Below are 20274 nucleotides of genomic sequence, written 5' to 3' on the forward strand. Positions count from 1 at the left end.
TGTTGAATTGGAAGACCATAATATGGATGTATGACTTATTATATTATGTTTTGTTGTTAGTTTCAAACAAGCATGTTTTGTTAGCACCTTAATAAGTCAAGGGATATTTATATTAACTTTTGGGACATACACTTGGTGTCTGTGCTGGAATGTACTCAAATTGTTGATTAATGAAATATTCCTTATATTTGTAATTAATTGTAATTTTAGATTACGAAATAGGGAATATGTGGTAATTAGTTTGCCACATATTGTTCCTAATAAGTTTTTGGTTTTGACATGTGACATAACTTGTGCCACATATCAAGGGAATAGGTGACGTTATCAGCGTCACTTATCCTCAACCATTGCATTTGGGATTATAATGGGAGACGTTAAATTCATCACTTATACATTTGATATGTGACGAATTTATGTGTCATTGACCTTTGCCTTTTGGGACGCCTAATCTGTCACACTTACAGGTATTAGGTGACGTATGTGGTGTCACATTTGTCGAAAATATGTGACGGTTTTGAAATTCGTCACCTAAACTATATGTGATATAGACATTGAAAATGTGTCACATATAGTTAAATGTAACGAATTTTCATATTTATGTGACGAATATCTGTCGACATATAATTCATGTTTTCCTGTAGTCATCTCTTCCATCCTTTTTTCTTTGGGCTTTCTCAGTGCTTTTCAATTGCGTTTATGCGGATTTTTAGGTCTATAAGTATTTCTAAGATCTGGAATGAATTCATTGTTGGATGTTTTTGGGATGATATGTTATGAGAAAGAGGATAAGGAACAACTTGTATGATGGAAAAGTTTCTATTTGAGCACATGAAGTTGGAGTTTCAAAGCTCGTAACATGACTGTCGGATAATTTGCGAATTTCAAGTTTGTACCCTTTTTGCTTTGCAAGTAATGATTTACAGTCATACAATAATATATATACTTGCTTTAACCAAATTAGTCGTACTAAGGTATGAGAACAAAATGAGAAGATTTTCTTATATGTGAGATTCTAGCCGTTAGAAGTGAAGGGTAGGTGGGGCTTCACCAGATTCAAGGCATTATGCTTTCTACTCACACAAGAGCTTATCGTGCTGATAACGTATTGCGAAATTGACGATATATGTGTGGTGGAATATAAAGTAAATAAGACACAATATTTACAAAGTTCGGCAAGTGTGCCTATATTCTCCGGGCAACAATAGTTGTTACTCTCATTATCATAAATTATAAGAGTACAAAGATAAGTAACTATTTTCTCATGTTCACTCTAGCCTTTCTTCTCTCTTCTCTTTTCTTCCTTCCGTGTTTGTTTTCTTCTGCTTGTGTCTTCTTTGTGAGCTATTGTGTTCCTTTAGGGTGCGTTTGGTACGCAGACGGAACGGGACGGGATGGGACGGGACGGAACGGGACAGAACGGGACGGAACAGATGTTTTGTGTTATGTTTGGTACGCACAGGACGGAACATGATGGTTGTTCCGTCCTGCGTTTGGTACCGCATGGACGGAACGGAACTAAAAGATTAAAATGACTAAAATACCCAAAACCTTTCTTACGGCAACACAGAACATCGCCACTGCTGCTTCTTCATCTTTATCTTCCACTCTCTTTTCTCACCCTCCAAACCCAACATTCATCGCCACCCCTTCTCTTCTCTCACCCACCACAACCCACCATCTCCACCATCACCGCACCCAGTAAGCGAGTTCTCCCGCATCCTCAACGACCACAAGAACCCTCACCACGACTTGGAGCTCTCCCTCAACACTCTGTCTACCCAAATCTCCACAGACTTGGTTGAGCAAGTTCTGAAACGCTGCAAAAATCTCGGGCTTTCTGCACACAGGTTCATTCTTTGGGCTAAAACAATTCCGGGTTTTCGACATAGTGCTGAAAGCTATCACATTTTGATTGACATTTTAGGAAGTAGCAAGCAATATGCTGTGTTGTGGGATTTCCTCATAGAAGTGAGAGAGTCCAAGTGTTGTGATATTGGCCCGGAAATTTTCTGGGTTATTTTTCAGGTTTATAGTAGAGCTAATTTGCCTCACGACGCCATTCGAGCTTTAAATTGAATGGTTGAGTTTGGAATTAAGCCCAGTGTTCATGATCTTGATCAGCTTCTTTACACATTATGTAAAAGAAAGCATGTCAAGTATGCCCATGAATTTTTTGATAAAGTTAAGAGTAGGTTTCAGTTGAATGCGAAAACTTATAGTATTTTTTTATGAGAGGTTGGGGAGACATTGGTGATTTGGATAAAGCACATAAGCTGTTTGATGAAATGACTGAACGAGGATGTTTGGTTGATGTGCCTGCGTATGATAGTTATTTGGAGGCTCTGTGTAAAGGTGGGAAAGTTGACGAGGCGTATAAGATATTTCGGGAGATGGGGTCGAATGGAGTTGAACCGGATGCTTGTACCTATTCGATTTTCATTCGTACTTATTGTGAGGTGGATGATCTTCCACCTTTTATGCTTTCTTCCACCCCGTAGAACCCATTTTATTTAGATTGTCTGGGTCCTGCGATTTTGTGATAATCTTCCATGGGAAATGACTTTTGTTTGTTTTGGTTGGTCTGATTTCAAATTGTTTGTTTTGGCTTGCTGCACATGATATGATCTTCAATTGATAATTTATGTGTTAATACTTTATGCAATTATTTCTTATGTTCTGGGTGAGTCTCAACCTCACAGTTTTAACCTTATTCCAATGGTGTCCCTAGATCTCATAAGATATGCACTGTTATTTTTTTTTTTAATTCTTCCTTATCCCTTCTCTCTCTTTCCTCTTGCAGTTCTCCCGGGACTCAGGAGAGTCCTAACAAGTAACAACAAGACTCGATCTTTGGATGTTCGAATTTACCCCTCTATGGAAGAGTACAATAAGCCCAGCTTGTGGTGCGTTTTCCGATGAAGATGCAAGTTTTTTCTAGCCAATTTCAAGCATTTCCCACCTTTTTTTTGGGTTCGGCGAAGGTAATAGGCATACAACAGTTTTTTTTACCTACTTTCAAAATTATTTTATAAGTAATTTTTGTATCTATGAATTGCTTGATTCAAATGTTATATCTCATCTGCATATTGAGGTTTTTTGGGATAAAGGTTCCCCACTCCACAATATTGATATAGGGCTAGAGATTGACGACGTAGGACGTACTATACACCATCTATTTTGTCTAATTGATCGCATAGCTGTTGGCCAGAATGCTTGAAGTGGAACCATGTAATAGATCCTACAAACATGGGAAAAAAAGAAACTACAAAATTTAAACTTCGATCTAAAAGATATAGTTGTTGGCCAGAATGATGCTCCAGACTTATTATCTTGTTCGATAGATGCATATTTTGCAGATAATGAATATGGAGCACATAAAATATCTATCACACCACAGTGTATGTAGATGTGTTTGCTTGGATGGATGGCCACGATTCATGAATCAATTGGTATATGACGATTATGCCCCATCAACTTCCCAAAGTTTTTTAAGTTATACTGAACTGTTTCTTGCGATCATTATTCTTTTGTTAATTCTTTTGCAGCATCCTTTTGTGCATTGTACTGGGTTTTAGTGTTTGAAGTCGTAGCCACATAAGTTGGCCAAGTAGCTGTGCCAGCCATCCCTCATTGCCCTTTTTGGAGTTACCACTACTGCTATGGTAATTTTCGCTTCTTAATCTTTGTAATAAACTACATTACGAATTTGATACAAGCATTTAAGATAATGATTCATGGCTTATGCAAGAAGAAACGTAAACTAGAGGAGGCTTGTAAATACTTTGAGATAATGATCGATGAAGGTATACCGCCATACTCTTCTACTGTTCAGATGCTGAGTAACTGGGGGATATACCGGTAATGTCTATCACGAATTTAATGATGGGATTATGCCGTTGTTCATTACTTCCCAGCGTTTCAACAAGAAGGTTGTGTTTGTCATTCTCGAGTACCATAATTGGTGGGTGACGAAATATGGAGACATTGTTTCTCAACCATTAGATTATCAACCTATAGATTTTAGTGGAGATACAAGAACTCATTGCTTCCCTGAGGTCATCGTTGGTCTGAGGATTCACGACGAGCTCACTGTGGATTCCTCACTGATGGAGGGAAATGTGAGCATTGTTGACTTTCGAAATCTTCTAGACCGAGCCTACTGGCCTCGAATTAGAAGTCTTATTCAAGACGAGGAATGGGAAGCACTGGAGAAGTATTCTGCGTCTCTGGCATTTGAAAGCTCTTTCGAACCTGAGAGTGAAATGCAAGAAGATCAATTCAAGAAGCCAAAGCTGCTCATCATATCTCGAAATGGATCAAGAGCGATAACCAATGAGAATTTCTTAGTTAGAATGGCTGAGCAAATTGGGTTTGAAGTTAATGTTTTGAGACCTGACCGCAAGACAGAGTTAGCAAAGATTTATCGGGCCCTTAATGCGAGTGATGTCATGATCGGGGTTCATGGCGCTGCCATGACACATTTTATGTTCATGAGGCCTGGGTCTGTGTTCATCCAAGTTGTTCCCCTAGGAATTGAGTGGACAGCGGAGGAATACTATGGGGAACCTGCAAGGAAGCTCGGGTTGAAATACATCGGCATCCAAGTTTGTCTATTAATATAGGTATCTTTCTCTTGCATGTCTATTTGTATAGGCATGCTCAATGAAACTTTTGTTACTTGGTATGTAAACTATTGTTGCTGTTATGCTTTGGTGGTTAGTCTTACAGCCTGCTGGCAGTTATGAATCTTCCATGATATTTTGCAGTTATGAATCTTTCTGATTTCTGATAGCACGGATGATGTTAAACAAACATGATCTCCAAATTTCTCACCAAAAGGAGCAGAAGATAACAAGAATCCTCTGAAGCCAACCAAGAGGACAAAGTGGTCATGTCCGGTTGAAAGCTTACCTTGATAAACAAGCGTTATTCGGTCTAGAGAAGGCGACATGAGAGCTTACCTTGGTAAACAAGCATTATTTGTGCCAAGAATAGTCTTTTCGTTTTCTATTCTCTTGATGATTCTTTACTTTCTAGCGATAGATAGGACAACTTGAATCAATGAAATTAATTTACCTAGTTGTTTTTCAACTTCTTTTCCGGTTATTTTTAAGGTCGGGTATTTGATAAATTGAATTGAGCATTGGTCGTTGCTTCCTTCAGTTTTGTATTCACTAGTTGTATTCATATATATTATCTTGGAACCAATGAAGCCGGCAACCCTCAACGAGTTTTTTCTTTTACGTGAGAGAAATGCTAAGGGGTGTCTATGGAGAACACGAATTCCCTCCGGATCCATTACGTGGAGGTCCAGAAGAATCAATGTTTCTCATTATTTTAAACACAATATCAGCTGCAAGTATTAATGACAAACCTTTGAGCTAAAGTTCTGTCTCAGTAACTCTCTCTCTATATATAAATTTTATCCTTGTAGATCACTATCTACTGCTTAATAACAGTTACTGTAAATGAAAAGGCTGTTTTTCACTACAAATTTACAGTCCAAAAATTGCATATTAGCGAGGCACCTCACCTCCGGAATCTAGCACAAAATCACCTGCCCTGAATCACCCTGTAATTGAGAACCAAGTCCTCAAATATCTTCTATATATAAGCCCGCACCATGGCTAAGTTTAATGATATTATCTTATTCATGAGAACCATGTAATGGTTGTCATGCAAGGATGAAAAATATATAAGTTTAATCATATTATCTTGCTAAAGCAATAAACATGAAATCCCAAATTAAACATTCGTCCTGACTTAAGAAAAAAAAAAGATAAGGTCTTACTACGCCCTAGAAGTTGATATAGTTCATATCATACTAAACCCCCTAATGCTCAGATGCCATCCATAAACATTTTAATGAAATCTGGCTTGTCAGAGTCATCCAGGGTACACCAAAAACGAAACATTTCAGTATCTTTCACTAACTTCATTGAAATTTTCAGCACCTGATCATATGGGATACCCATGGCCTTAAGCTGAGAAGGTAACTTGGCTTTAGCTTCTCTTAAAGTAAAACTTTCCCCTAAATTCTTCATTTCAGTAACTGCTTTATCCCAACCTTCACGAATAACAGCTACAATATTTGCATCAGCATCATTCTTATTCCTCTTCCTCTTCCTCTTCCTAAGAGGTTGAGATGCACTGGATGTACCAACAGAAGGAGATGGGGTAGGTGAAGTCGGAGGCATCTTGAAGGTCTCATCGCAATCCTCATTTTCCATTCCCATGTTTTCCATTGCATCTGCTATTGATTCAGCCATACTACCTGTGGCTCGGTCTCTCCCAAACACCGTACACAAGCATGGATACAATGGAAATGGCTTATTTGGTTTGTAATATGCATTAGGATGTTTCTACAATAAGAACCCAAAGAAATCAAAGTTATGACTTCAAAGAAATCAAATATTGAAATTGAATATTTTAAAATAAAATTGAACTTAGTAGAACCTGTGCAAGATTGTGCACGTGCAACTGTGCAAGATTGTGTTTTTGAGACAACTATATATATTGGGAAGGGTGAGACAACTATATATATTGGGAAGGGGCCTATGAGTTAATAATAATTTGGTATTTAACTACAAATGAAGAAAAATCTTATTAAAGCAACTAATTGAAAAAGAATAAGAAACAAAATATACCATCACCCACAGTTGTAGTACATCGTCACTATCCACAACAACACATTTTTTTTTGTCATTCCAACCAAATCCAGAGGTATTCATCATGTCATATGCAGAGGAATACTTTTCTTTCAGACGCTTCAGCTTGTTTTGTATATGTTTTGGCTCTATATTAATACTCGGAATCATCTCCCTCACCTTGGTGGCAACCATTACAAATGTACCAGCCTTAAAACTGCCGGTCTCACACCTAACACCATCAACTACCATCTCCTCGAGGTTGGTAAGCAACACATCCTCCTCATTATCATTCCAATTACGTGAGGTGGCCATATAATCTATCAAAAGTAATCAATTATCAATTTATTATCCATGTACTTTATTATCCATGTACTCAAGGGTACATGGCAACACCAAGGGATAGCACTTACAAACAAAAATTTTAAAGATCATAGAAAATGCACTTAATAAACATAGAAAATGCACTTACACCAAGGGATCTCAATTACCACATTACAAATCCACTTAATAAACATCTCAATAGTCTTCAAACAATGAAAAACAATTACAGCAATCATCTCAGTAAAATGTCATCAAACAATAAAAGATAATTACAACAACTACTATGTCAACCCATTTTCAAGCCCTACTTCCTCTCTACTCATCATATATTTCTCTTGCAAGATCATCCCTCCATTGAGTCCATGTTTGGCTTGACTCAATGGTTTCAATGTATGCTAATACTTCTGGTAAATCTTCCCCTATAGGCAATTCATCAAATGCAAGCCTTGCATTTTCCTCAGGATCAACCGCCATGTACATTCTGATAAAATTATGAAGTAAACTACATGCAATGATCATTCATCCCTGAATCTTAATTGGATAGTAGGAAGGACTTCGTAAGATAGCCCAACGTCTTTTGAGGAGGCCAAAACATCTCTCAATGACATTCCTAGCACGTGAGTGTTTCATATTAAAATATTCTTCATGATTCGTAGGTGCCAATGAATTGCCTTCCCACTCTTGCAAATGGTATCTAGTGCCTCTATACGGTGCCAGAAAACCCTCACCATTCGTATATCCGGAATCAACCAAATAGTATGTACCTACATTAGTTGATAATAAATTTTAGTTGTTGGCCAACAAAGGTAAGGAAGAATACTAGGTCTTATCTATCTTACCAATTGGGACCTTGAGGCCATTAGCTCTAGTAATAGCGTCACCAAGAACTCTCGAATCAGTAGCTGATCCCTCCCAACCGGATAACACATATACAAATTTGAGGTCATGTGTGCATACGCCTAACACATTAGTTGCTATATGACCCTTCCTTGTTCTATATCTTGGTCTATCGACCTCAGGCACAGTGACCCCTATGTATGTTCCATCTAGCACTCCTAAGCAACCCTAGACAAAAGAAAAACTTATATTAATTACCAACTACAAATAATTATGTTATTAATGATTTTACTATGATGCTTACCTTAAAGCATTTCCATCTCGATTCCATGCAATCCTCCGGGATAGGGGTTGGTTTTGCAAACAACACCTCTTGCAAATTGAGCAACGCACGCAATACTCTGCGAATATACCGACTAATAGTTTCACCAAACCTAATGAATCTAACCTGCATTGACCTATTTTTATTGTGGTGGGCTAATATGTTAACAAAAGTAGCAACTTGCTCCTCTATTGTAACATGACCATCATCTACCAACCCACCACGAGTTTGTAGTAAATCACATAAAACTGCAAATGCATTCCTATCCATTCGCAGCTCCCACAAACAGTTAGTATCACTCAATTGCGTGATACGATTTATTTCCTCTCTCCTAACATGAAGTCTAACAAATGTCTTTTGCTCTAAACTAGCTTTTCCCCATTGTCTCCTTTGTTGTTGTCTATACCTCAACAATTGGCAATTCATACTAAAGACTTGTGCCATTATAATCCAAACGTTCAAAAGAACAAAGAATTGAGTCTCATATTCATCCATACCTTCACATGAAAAAAAAAACATACGCAAGATTCAATTATTGAATGAATCAAAATATGATACTAAATTTTCAGAAACATCGAAAGAACCTTAATAGGAATTGATAATGATAAAAGTGTCCAAACTAAAACCTGGGATGACATATTGAACCACAAAGAGTAAATTGCAAATAAGTAAATTGCAAATAAAAAACAAAGTCAACATAGGGTCAGTGGATACTATACACAGTACACTTCCAAGTTTCATACATTTCATCTGGTATTCGATTTTTCAGGAAGTTGTGTGCAACTGTTTCAGTTTTAGCCAAGACCAATTTTATAGCTAATTGATAGTTCCATGTCCTGTATCTGCTATATGATCGATCTTCGGTTTAGGATCTGTGGGACTTGCTGTGAGTTTCTTAACCTTTTTGTTGAGTTGCCGAGAGTTTGCTTATTAATGATGATTTTTTAGGTGTTAGTAAATACACTTTTTCACGTTAAAAAGAAGGAAATGTGAAGTCAAATTCTCATATTAGTTGTAAGCACTGCATGTTCACCAGTTATTTTTTAACATACACGATTCACCAGGTATTAACTTATACAAAATATGTCGATGCTTAACCCAATATTTTCTACTAAATTAACACGAATATGAACTTAAATTAAATTTGAATGATTTTGCTTTATAATATTTAATTTAATTATTCCTTTTTCATGCTCAACTGGGGTTTCTTAATCCCCAAATTACTCAACTAGATGCGGCTTGCAATCTGGATCAGGTCGCTGAGAAGGAGCAAGAGCAAGAGGAGCATCTAAAATTATTGGTGTTGACGTTAACCCCGATAAATTCATCAAAGGTTCTAGTTTATATTTAATCCAACAGAACCCAATCCAACAGAGGAAAATCCAAAACATAATCCAATCCAACAAAACCCAAAGACATCAGATTTGTACATTTCAGCACATAAAAATCGAAACTTGAACACTGAAAAAAAATGAATCCAGATCGAACCTGGAACGGAGATGCAGAGGTGAAGTTCACGGAGAGGCACACGAAAGAGGATGAGGAGGAAGTTTGCGAAGGGGAGATGCAGGATGAAGAACTTCAGCAGCAGAGTAGAGGAACTTCAGCGGCACAGAGAAGAGGAACTTCAGCGGCAGAGAAGAAGAAAAGGAAGGATTAGGGTTTGTTGTATAATTTAAAAGGTGTAAATATTGAAAAAGCTAAGAGGTATTTTTGTCTTAAAATTTATCATTTTTGTGTTCCACGGTATGGAAAAACCCGTTCCAGGGGGGAGGGAGAACCAAAATTTAACCAATTTTCGTTCCATGGGACACGCGTTCCACATAATTTTAGCGCACCAAACGTGGGACGGAACGCGCACTCTGTTCCGTCCCATCCCACGTACCAAACGCACCCTTATATAATTGAAAACAAGTGGGACGTGTTTTCTCCACCAAGCCACTTTTGACAATTTGTGAATGTATGGGGTCATAAACTCAAACCAAATAATAGATGAGATTATGTAGGCGTCCATATTTACAATACAATATAATTTGAGTAATAAAATGGTGGGCCCTTTATTACCTAAAAAAATGTTAGGCCTTTTTAATTTGGTAGTTGGGTAGAAAAATTTGGGCCTCTGCAGATATACAAAGGAATAAAAGGACAATGGCTTCTCTTTTCTTTTTTAAATAGGAAAAAAAGGCATGGGTTAGGGTCTCTATTTTCTCTTAAAGGCCTGGGCCCAGGGAAAATGCCTCGCCTGGCTCCCTTAGAGCCGGACCAACAAGAAAGCAGCTTAAGCGTAGTTTTCTGAAACAAGTACTTTGAACTGTGAAGTTGAACTTCGAATCTCTTCTTCGCAGATTACAGTAGTTTAAAATATTACGTTAAAATAAAAACTCAGTTTAAAATATCGCATTAAAATAAAAACCCTTTATAATTTGAAAGTTGACTGCTAAAATAAAACCTTGACAGACAACCCCAAAGAGAAATATTAGAAAAGAAGGCACGAGTCCGGGTATTGTTTATCAAATTTTCAACTTACAAGTACACTCTTTTGCTTTCAACTTTCAACCTCTCATTATATCAAATCTAATCAAATGGCTTCGCGCCTTCTACCCTCTTAAAAATCAGTTATAGGAGGAGGGAAGGGACCACTTAGTGGTTGGTTAGGGCTACTTACAGACACTGGCGAAGCGGAGGAAGAGGCATACAAATAATTACTATATTTTAAAAGTTCTTGTGTGCCCAAAACTACAATGTTAATGGTAAGAAGCAAGGACTACAAGTGTCAAGTGAGTCGTTAGGACACGCTTTTTAGCGAGTCGATCTCCTTAACATTCTTTTTCATAAGTTTTTTTGTTTTAATTCTAAATTCTGTTATGCTTGAACTCACACGTTTGTAATGAGGAATACCATAAGATTATGGCAAGAAAGGAGACCAAATACGAAGTAAGTTCAAATGTCCACGTAAGATTCCACTTAGTCCAACAAGGGTACTTCGCACTCGAAAAATCAAAGCGTAAAACTCCAAGACTCACAAACTTATGCCCCTCCACCCGACAATTCCTGGCTTCGCCATTACTTATAGAGGACATACATGGAATGAGTGCACTACAATGCTAACGTTCTGTGTCAATAAAATAAAATATTTGCAAGTTTTTGTTCACATATCCTTAGTTTCATTAGCACGAGATATCATGTGGTGTTATACATTTGTCATGTAAGTTGTTCTCATACTTATGAAGAGGTTTTTTCCCGCCCTAATGCCGCACTATCTAACAAAACAAATATGTTTCATTTGAATACACGACAATCATCTATGTTGCAATTGTACACGCGGGGGCCTACGATTTAGCCCTTGTTTGGAGTCAGGGTGTGGATGTGGATATTACAAGAGAAACCAAACGTGTGGTCCATCGTCCATGTCCATGTGCGACACGTACATCATCGTTTTGTAGGGGGTAGACCACTTGACCATTATATCTTACACTTCTTTGCCTTTAAATGCATTTTTCTCGCCTTCAATTCAATTGTGATTTGTTGGCGCCGATAACATATTTAGTGACTCCAGCTGCAAGGGTATGGAGGTGCATGGTGACAGTAGTGACGATTGGTTATGTTGACTTGATAGTCACCACCACCACTCTATTATCACCACATTGATGTTAGGAATGTCGGTACTACAAAATAGAGAATGCTCAAGGTAAAGTAGAAAATGGACACCAAGAATTTATGTGGTTCGGCAATTTATGCCTACGTCCACGAAACAAGGATCAATCTTCACTATATGAAAAAGATGAATACAATAAGAGTAGTCTTACCAAGCCAAAGACAAGGCTTGATGGATACAAGAAAGTATGACACACACTTTCTATCCTTCTAAACTTCACTCACACAATGTGTAGTGGAACACTCTCTCTCTCACTCTTGGAGTCAGAGGCGAAGCTACGTAGGAGCGAAGGGGGGCGTTTGCCCCTCCGCTCGCCGGAAAACAAAGGCAGGAGCGATGCTTGAACCCCCCTCGTTCGGCCGGAAACTGGGGAGCACCGGTGAGCACCGGGTTCTGAATTCTGAAACCAGAAACAAAGTAGCTCTCGGGGAAGATGATGGGAGGGATTTTTTTTTTAATTTTAAAATCCAGGCCAAAACGACGTCGTTTTGGGCCTGGTAAAAAAAAATTAAAATTTTTTGGTAAACGACGTCGTTTTGGTTGAATGAAGAAAAAAAAAATATAAACGGGGGACCACTGGTCCCCATCCCCATCATCTGAATCCCTATTTCAAATTAAAAACCTTCACCCTTTTCCCCATATCCCATCCCGTCAGACGTCATTCCCCCCCCCCACCCCACCTTTTCCCCCCTTTTCCCTCCCCCACACGACAAAACCTTCACTTTCCATAATTCCATTGGTTGTTGGCCTCCTCCAAGACCAGACATATCAGTCTGCAACTGCAAGCACTGTGCACTGTGCACAGCCACTCCAAATTCCAATTAAGGTAAAATTTTTAATTTATTTCAAACCCTAATTGATTATTGAATATAAAATTTTGTTTAATTGATGTAGGATTATAGGGTTATATATTATATGGTTATTGATTATAGATTATTCATATGAATACTATGATTATTGATTTTTTTTTTGAAGTACATAAAAGAGGATTGATATATTATATATACATTAACATAATGAACCCCAATTCAACTAACTAAAACCCTCATTCAAATGCATTGTTGGTACTTATTAATTACATTCGTAGTCTACATACTCTACTGTAGAATAAAAATTGATTATTCATATGATATGATTGTTGGTACTGATTAATTAAATTCGTAGTCTACTCTAGGACTAAGAGTCTAAGATATATTTGTTTTTCTTTCGTTATACAGTTACGTAATGGAACGATATTATAAAAAACAGTGCTTAAATCCTTCTCCAAATATTCCGGATAGTCCTCCTCTTCCTTCAAATATTCCGGGTAGTCCTCCTCCTCCTTCTAGTATTCCGAGTAGTGCACAACAAAGTGAGATTACTGAGTTGGATGAAATATTAGCTAATCTTCCGGCAGACCCTGGACTGAGACGTCGAATGCTTGATTATCCACTCAATTGTCGTGAAGCAATTCGTAGATACTACCTTCAAAAGGAACCTTGTCAACCGAAGTCTCACATCATGCCAAGGAAAGCTAGCGACAATCGATGTTTTATTACAGGTTGGTTTGATAATTTTAAGTGGTTGGAGTATAGTATAGTAAAAGATGCTGCATTTTGCCGTTATTGCTATCTTTTTAAATGTGATTTTGATAAAGCGGGTGGTAGTGGAAGTGATGTCTTCACTACAAAAGGGTTTACAAATTGGAGGAAAGGACCCGAAAATTTTCGAGTCCACGAGGGAGGTGTTGGAAGTCTTCATAATAAAGCTATGCAACAAGCTAAAGACTTGATGACACAAAAACAACACATTGAAACATTTGTGATCAAGCAAACTGATGAAGCTCGCGTTAATTATCACACTTTACTGAGTGGAGCACTTGATTGCACAAGATGGTTGTTGCGACAAGGTTTGGCTTTTCGTGGGCACGATGAATCTTTGAAATCGAGCAATAGGGGTAATTACATAGAGCTTATGCAATTTCTTGCCGATCATAATGAGAAAGTTAGAAAGGTTGTGTTTGAGAATGCTCCCAAGAATCTCAAGTATACTTCTTCCGATATTCAAAAGGATCTTGTTCGTGCTTGTGCTATTGAAACTATTAATGCAATCACTAAAGATATGGAAGGTACATTTTTTTCTCTTTTGGTTGATGGATCACGTGATGCTTCCAATAAAGAGCAAATGGCGGTGGTATTGCGTTATGTGAATAAAAAAGGAGAAGCAATTGAAAAGTTTTTGGGTGTTCAACATGTCTCATCTACAACTAGTAGCTCACTTGAAGAGGCTATTGAGAGATTGTTTGCTACAACAAATTTGAGTATGTCCAAGTTACGAGGACAAGGCTATGATGGAGCTAGTAATATGAGAGGTGAGTTAAATGGTCTTAAAGCAAAGATTTTGAACAAATATCCTCAAGCATTTTATATTCATTGTTTTGCACACCAACTCCAACTAGCTCTTGTATTTGTGGCAAAGGAAAATGAGGATGTTGCCAATTTCTTCATCAATGCTAATAGATTGGTGAATCTTATTGGATCTTCGTGCAAGCGTCGTGATGCATTGAGAGAGAAACAACAAGAACAAATTCAAAAAGCTCTTCATCTTGGTAATCTTGAAACGGGTAAAGGGTTAAATCAAGAAAGTAGCCTCATGCGTCCATGTGATACACGGTGGAACTCGCATTATGGTACTATAGTTAGTATTATTGTTATGTTTGAAGCCGTGGTGGAGGTGGTTGAATGGATTAAAAGTGATCGCAACCAAGATAATCTCGGTGAAGCTACTGGGTTATTCAAAGACATACAAACTTTTGATTTTGTGTTTCACCTTTTCTTGATGAGACTTATATTGGGAATTACAAATGAGTTATCATAAGCATTGCAAAAGAAAGATCAAGATATTGTGAATGCGATGGCCTTAGTGGAAGTATGCAAGCAAAGACTACAATCCTTGAGAGATGATGACTTTGGGGACTTGTTGCATGATGTAGAAAAGTTTTGTGATGAGCATGATATTGTCATTCCTAACATGGAGGATTTGCATTTCGTACCTGGAAAATCAAGGCGTAAAGCTCAAAAAATCACAAACTTCCATTACTATCGTGTAGACCTCTATTTTCAAGTCCTTGATATGCAACTAAAGGAATTGAATGATCGCTTCAATGAGGTAAACACCGAGTTGCTTCTTTGTATGGCATGTTTGAGTCCAGTGAATAATTTTGCATCTTTTGACAAAGAAAAAATTGTTCGTTTAGCCCAACTTTATCCTCAAGATTTTGATCGTATGGACCTCATGAATCTTCCAATTCAACTTGACAATTACATTCAAGATATGAAGATGCATAGTGAGTTTTCATCATTGAGAGGAATCAGTGATCTTGCAAAAGAGTTAGTGAAGACTGGGAGGTGTGAAAGTTATATGTTAGTGTATAAGCTTCTTACATTGGCTTTGGTGTTACCGGTTGCAACCGCTTCGGTGGAGAGAGCTTTTTCTGCTATGAAGATTGTGAAAACACCATTGCGTAATAAAATGGGAGATCAATGGTTGAGTGATAGCATGATTGTTTACATTGAGAGAGATGTATTTGCTTTTATTGATAATGAGCCTATTATGCGACGTTTTCATGACATGAAACCTCGTCGACACAATTGTAATTTGTTTTTATTGATTAATTATGGAAGACATTATTATATACAAAGATTTAGTTGTTGCTATTTTTTTCTAACCTTGCACTGTTTTAAATTCGCCCCTCCCCCCGAGAAATCCTGGCTTCGCCACTGCTTGGAGTGGAACTAAACTTCACTCACATAATGTGTAGTGGAACACTCTCACTCTCACTCTTGGAGTGGAACTCTAGCTTTGGACTTGATCCTTTGCTACTCACTACTCTCTTGATTGGTTGGTTCATACAAATGGTGTGGATGCCTTCTCCTTTTATAGGCATGGATGGAACCTTGAAGAAGCATGGAAACATCATGCTAGAGATATCTAGATAATTTCACTACCTTCGTAAGCTAGAATTATCTACACTAATCTTGTATGTTGGTGGAATCTTCACCATTCTTCTAGACTATTCCACCAACTTGAACTTTGTTAGAATTATCTAGCATGTGCATGGATCTTTCCATTTGCAACCAAGGAAGCTAGTACTCTCTAGCTTCTTCCATCTACTTGATAACATGCTAAAATTGTCTAGCATGCTCCGGCCACCCCACTTGCTTACTAGAATAATCTAGAACATTAATCATGGACTGAACCATATACCAACAATTGACATGGTGATCATCATCACCACCAATCCCCTAACACCATGTCACCACCACCATCATCATGCCACCACTAGCGATCCCACCACCCCTAACACCATGCTGCAGCCCCCACAACTCCTCCATAACCATGTCACAGCGCCACCACTATATTCTTCAATTGAAAGAAAAAGAAGCAAATTATAAGGAGTAAGAATGTAATTTTGTGTACATCGCTGTCGTGTACGATATTGTCGGCCTGCCATAAAACGAATGAGTTGGAAATGGAAGAACGCGTGGCGTCTGAATCTGCGGTCCACAGATAAATTAGAAAAAAGAAAAGTGAAAAAGCAAGACATGATTGCTTGTTTTAGGCAGATAAAGGCAGAGTCAGGAGTTTTCCACACTTGCTCAAATTGTGTTCACGTTTTTAGCCTGCGACTTCTTTCTTCTTCCCATTTTATTACGGATTTGGATCCCTCTATATTTTCATTGTTAGGATCCTAGAGATCAAGTCATTATAATCGCTTACCACACATTTTACGGTCACAAATTATTATGCTATGAGATAGAATTAAAATTTTAAATGATTTGTCATTGTAAATGGTCAGTAAACGACTACGTTGACTTGATTTCTATGATCCTTACAAATAGTATCCGAAAATGATCCAATTCTTTTCATTACTTGCATTTGCCTCTTTCCTTTCCCTGTCTTCTCTTTTGTAGGACCCCAAACTGACATTCCACTTAGATGTATATGCATGAACATCGATCATTTTGGTCCTTGTGAAGATTAATTACTTACTTTTAAGTAGGGTAAAGCGAATTTGTGAAGAATCACATATTTTTTTCATGGGATTCATGTGAAAATTTGGTTGGAATAATCAGGTGATGGGTCAGTGGAATAGGTGGTAAGTTGTGATAAAAAAAGGCCAATAGGTCAAGAGTTCCAAACTTCTAATATAAGATTAACATTTGATTTGTATATTTTTAAGATCCGTCGATGCTTCTATTTGTAATGTGTTTTCAGTTTTAAAAATTTATATTTTGTAACATTTGCATGCTTTTGTTTGGTATTATGAAATTTAATAAATAATTAATTCATAATGTTTTTTTTTTTTTTGTCGAAAAGTAACATTTATTAGATAAGAAAAAATGTTACAAGCCAACTCAAAGGAAGACGGAATAACCTAAAACACACTTGGGGCAAGCTGAAATACAAAATCCCAACTCAATAAACAAATAAATGAAAAATAAAACCCTAATCCCAATCCTCCAGAGAGGAGCAACTCCCGCCGCTATTGCCACGAACATCTTTGCTAGCAGCCACCAAGCAACAACACTAGAGAAAACGACCGAGTGGTCAATTCGAATAAGACATCGTTCATAAAAATTACAAACCCGCAACCAGAAGCACACTAGAGCTAGATTTCGTCCCCGAAAACGCCGAACTTAGAAATAATCATTGGATCTGTCCCTTTCACCAAACCCTGCAAATATATATAAATAAAGTAGAAGAACTCAAAACGAAATAGAGACAAAGATGAAGGACAACTAAGAAAAACTCAAAAGGAAACTGAGAAGAGAGACGAATGAAAGAAGAGAATGAGGGAAATAGGAGAAAAATGGGGGTTGCCACCGGCACCCAAGCTAAAAAAGGGGGATAGCAGGGAATGTGTTTCCTGGCGTTATGTTTTAAGCATAAAGAGCTTTCTTCTAGAGAGAGAAAGTAGAGAGTGTGTTCCGAATGTACAATTTCAAGGATCCGGCCAGAGTAGATATATGCATTGAATACTTACATATACTAAAACCCAAAACGAAAAACACTGTTCATTAACACGTGTTGCTCACCATTTCCCTTATAGGCTACCCACGCGCCGATCATCGTTGAAGGCTCTGCTTCCAATTATTCTCGACATTTCCTTCCATTTCCACTTCTCCCTCTCACTCTGCGGTCTTCTCTCCTCTCATCTCTCACTATTCCTCTGACTCTCCTTCTCGACTGAAAGAACCATAACCCTCTTCTATTCCTTGGGGTAATTTCTAGTACACTTTTCCATTTGCTTCCCACACTAATCTCACCCCTGAGATAAAAGAGGAATTTGATTGATTTTCTTTGTGAGTTTTGGGTGATCCTAGTGATTGTTGCGTACAATTTTGATGATCCCACCCGACGCCTGTTGGCGTGAGTCATAGGATAATAGGTATTGGAATGTAATTTGGTTTCCTAGATTAAAGGGATTCCTTCCTAGTTTAGGATAAACACTTTTATTACTATTCCTTGGACTACACGGAATAGATGTGTATATATATATGTCCGTATGGGAGAAATTAATAATAAGAACAATCAATCAGATTTTGTCTTGGTATTACAGCCAGGGGACGGGCCCGTACTACCACGTTATTGGGTGGGTCCCCATTGGCCTCTCGTGATTGGTGAGTCCTGATATGGCTCCACGTAAGCCAAAGATGCCATGTGATTGGGTGGGTCCCCATTGGCCCTGCACGATTGGGTGAGTCCCGACATGGCTCCATGTGGTTACCGATGTGTGGATCTCCACGTGTGACCCATAAAATGGGGTTTCACGTGCTGGGGAGTGTTGAAACCAATTGTCCCACAACAGACAGAGTGAAGGAGAAAGAGTACTTTAAATAGAATTACCCCACTCTAACTAACACTGAGGCATTTTGTGATAAAAACCCCACACTTGAGGATTGTGCAGGTGGTTAAGTGGGGACAATATCGGTGTTGTTGGAGTGGGCCCTCGGCCCGTCGACCTAAAAATTTCCACATGGTATCAGAGCATGATAGAACCACACATGTTGAGGTAGATAGACACTTCATCAAAGAAAAGCTAGATGTGAAGATGATTGAGATTCCATATGTGAAGACAGAGGAACAATTGGCAGATATCTTAACACATGCAGTTTCTGCTAATAGGTTTTGTGACTCACTTGACAAGTTAGGCATAGGAGATATCTATGCACCAACTTGAGGGGAAGTGTTGGTGTGAGTCATAGGATAATAGGTATTGGAATGTAATTTGGTTTCCTAGATTAAAGGGATTCCTTCCTAGTTTAGGATAAACACTTGTATTACTATTCTTTGGACTACACGGAATAGATGTGTATATATATGCCCGTATGGGAGAGAATTAATAATAAGAACAATCAATCAGATTTTGTCTGCGCCTCCATTCTTTTCACGCAATCTTGCAAAGGATCACTAACGGCTAGTAATCCTACTTTTGGATGGTTAAATCTGTAGTTTACATCGAATTTTTTACATCTTTCCCTCTCACTTTCGCCACAGATTAGCTTCTCCAGAGATGCATATGTACCTGAAGCTGCAAACACAGAGATAGAAAACAAACTACTTTCTGAGGCATTTCTAGAGTCGATCATTGGAAAGCACGGTGTTTCTCCTGCAGCAAAGCAAAGTTTGGTTGCGAGGTTTCCGAATTCTTGAATGGGTGCAAGGAATCTAATGGTGCTGAAGCCGGAAATGAAAAAGTGGAGGCATGAAAACTGAGAGAGGAGTGATGCGAAATATATAAGCACACAAATTAAACCCTCTTTTTCTCAATTGTAGTATGGAATGTAAGTAGGGATCGTTCTAAGCCAGGGATTAGGAGGGATTGCTAAATCACTTGAAAATTGACTCAAAACGTAAAAACAAAGTTTAAAACACTAAACTAGACTCAAAGAATGCAAAACTAAACTATAAAACACCAAAACAAAGCAAAAGACTCAAAACAGCAAACAAACACTCAAAACTGCCTTAAAAACACTTTCTGGGCAGTTTTGAACACTAAGGAAGAATTTGGACGAAAATTGGTTTTAACTTGACTCAAGACACTTAAAAACACAAACTAAATTGATTTCTAACTAATATGACTCAACAAAATAAAGGGGGATTGATTTTAGACGAATTTGAAAACAAAACGAAAACTTTGTAAACTAAACAGATTTTAGAACGAATTTGGTTTAAATGGATGGATGGGAAGCTAGCTAAGGGGTTCTTCTCCACACATGTCACACTTGCATACAAAACGATTTCCAATTGCTTCTCAATAAACCATGAATTCTCAACGCCCCAAGTTAATTAGGTCCGCTTAAATTAACCCTCAGATTTTCCTTAAGTTATTGAATTGGATGACTTGCATACGACAACCCAAAGCATTCCCCACAAGTTCCCTACATGAAAGCGCATAATAAAGATTCAAGCAAGGATCATTAAGTTCTATAAAAATCATAAGCATT

The 20274-nt window shown here is 37.9% G+C and overlaps 2 protein-coding genes and 1 pseudogene across 2 annotated transcripts; all 3 read left to right on the top strand.

Annotated features, from left to right (window-relative positions):
- The first annotated feature begins 1554 nt into the window (after nt 1-1554).
- On the top strand, nt 1555-3156 carry LOC114823055 (pentatricopeptide repeat-containing protein At1g52640, mitochondrial-like; annotated as a pseudogene).
- Nucleotides 3157-3842: 686 nt separating this feature from the next.
- On the top strand, nt 3843-4622 carry LOC114823056 (xylan glycosyltransferase MUCI21-like; the record flags this gene model as incomplete). Its single annotated transcript, XM_029098357.2, has 1 exon — nt 3843-4622. A coding segment is annotated over one exon (780 nt), but the record flags the coding sequence as incomplete, so codon positions are not given.
- Nucleotides 4623-13285: 8663 nt separating this feature from the next.
- LOC114823057 (uncharacterized) lies at nt 13286-14641 on the top strand. The gene has a single exon (XM_070816105.1). It carries the CDS (start codon nt 13286-13288, stop codon nt 14639-14641), a length of 1356 nt encoding a protein of 451 aa, XP_070672206.1.
- Nucleotides 14642-20274: the final 5633 nt, after the last annotated feature.

The sequence above is a fragment of the Malus domestica genome, chromosome 16 (assembly GCF_042453785.1).
Source record: "Malus domestica chromosome 16, GDT2T_hap1".
In the NCBI taxonomy this organism is placed as follows: domain Eukaryota; kingdom Viridiplantae; phylum Streptophyta; class Magnoliopsida; order Rosales; family Rosaceae; genus Malus; species Malus domestica.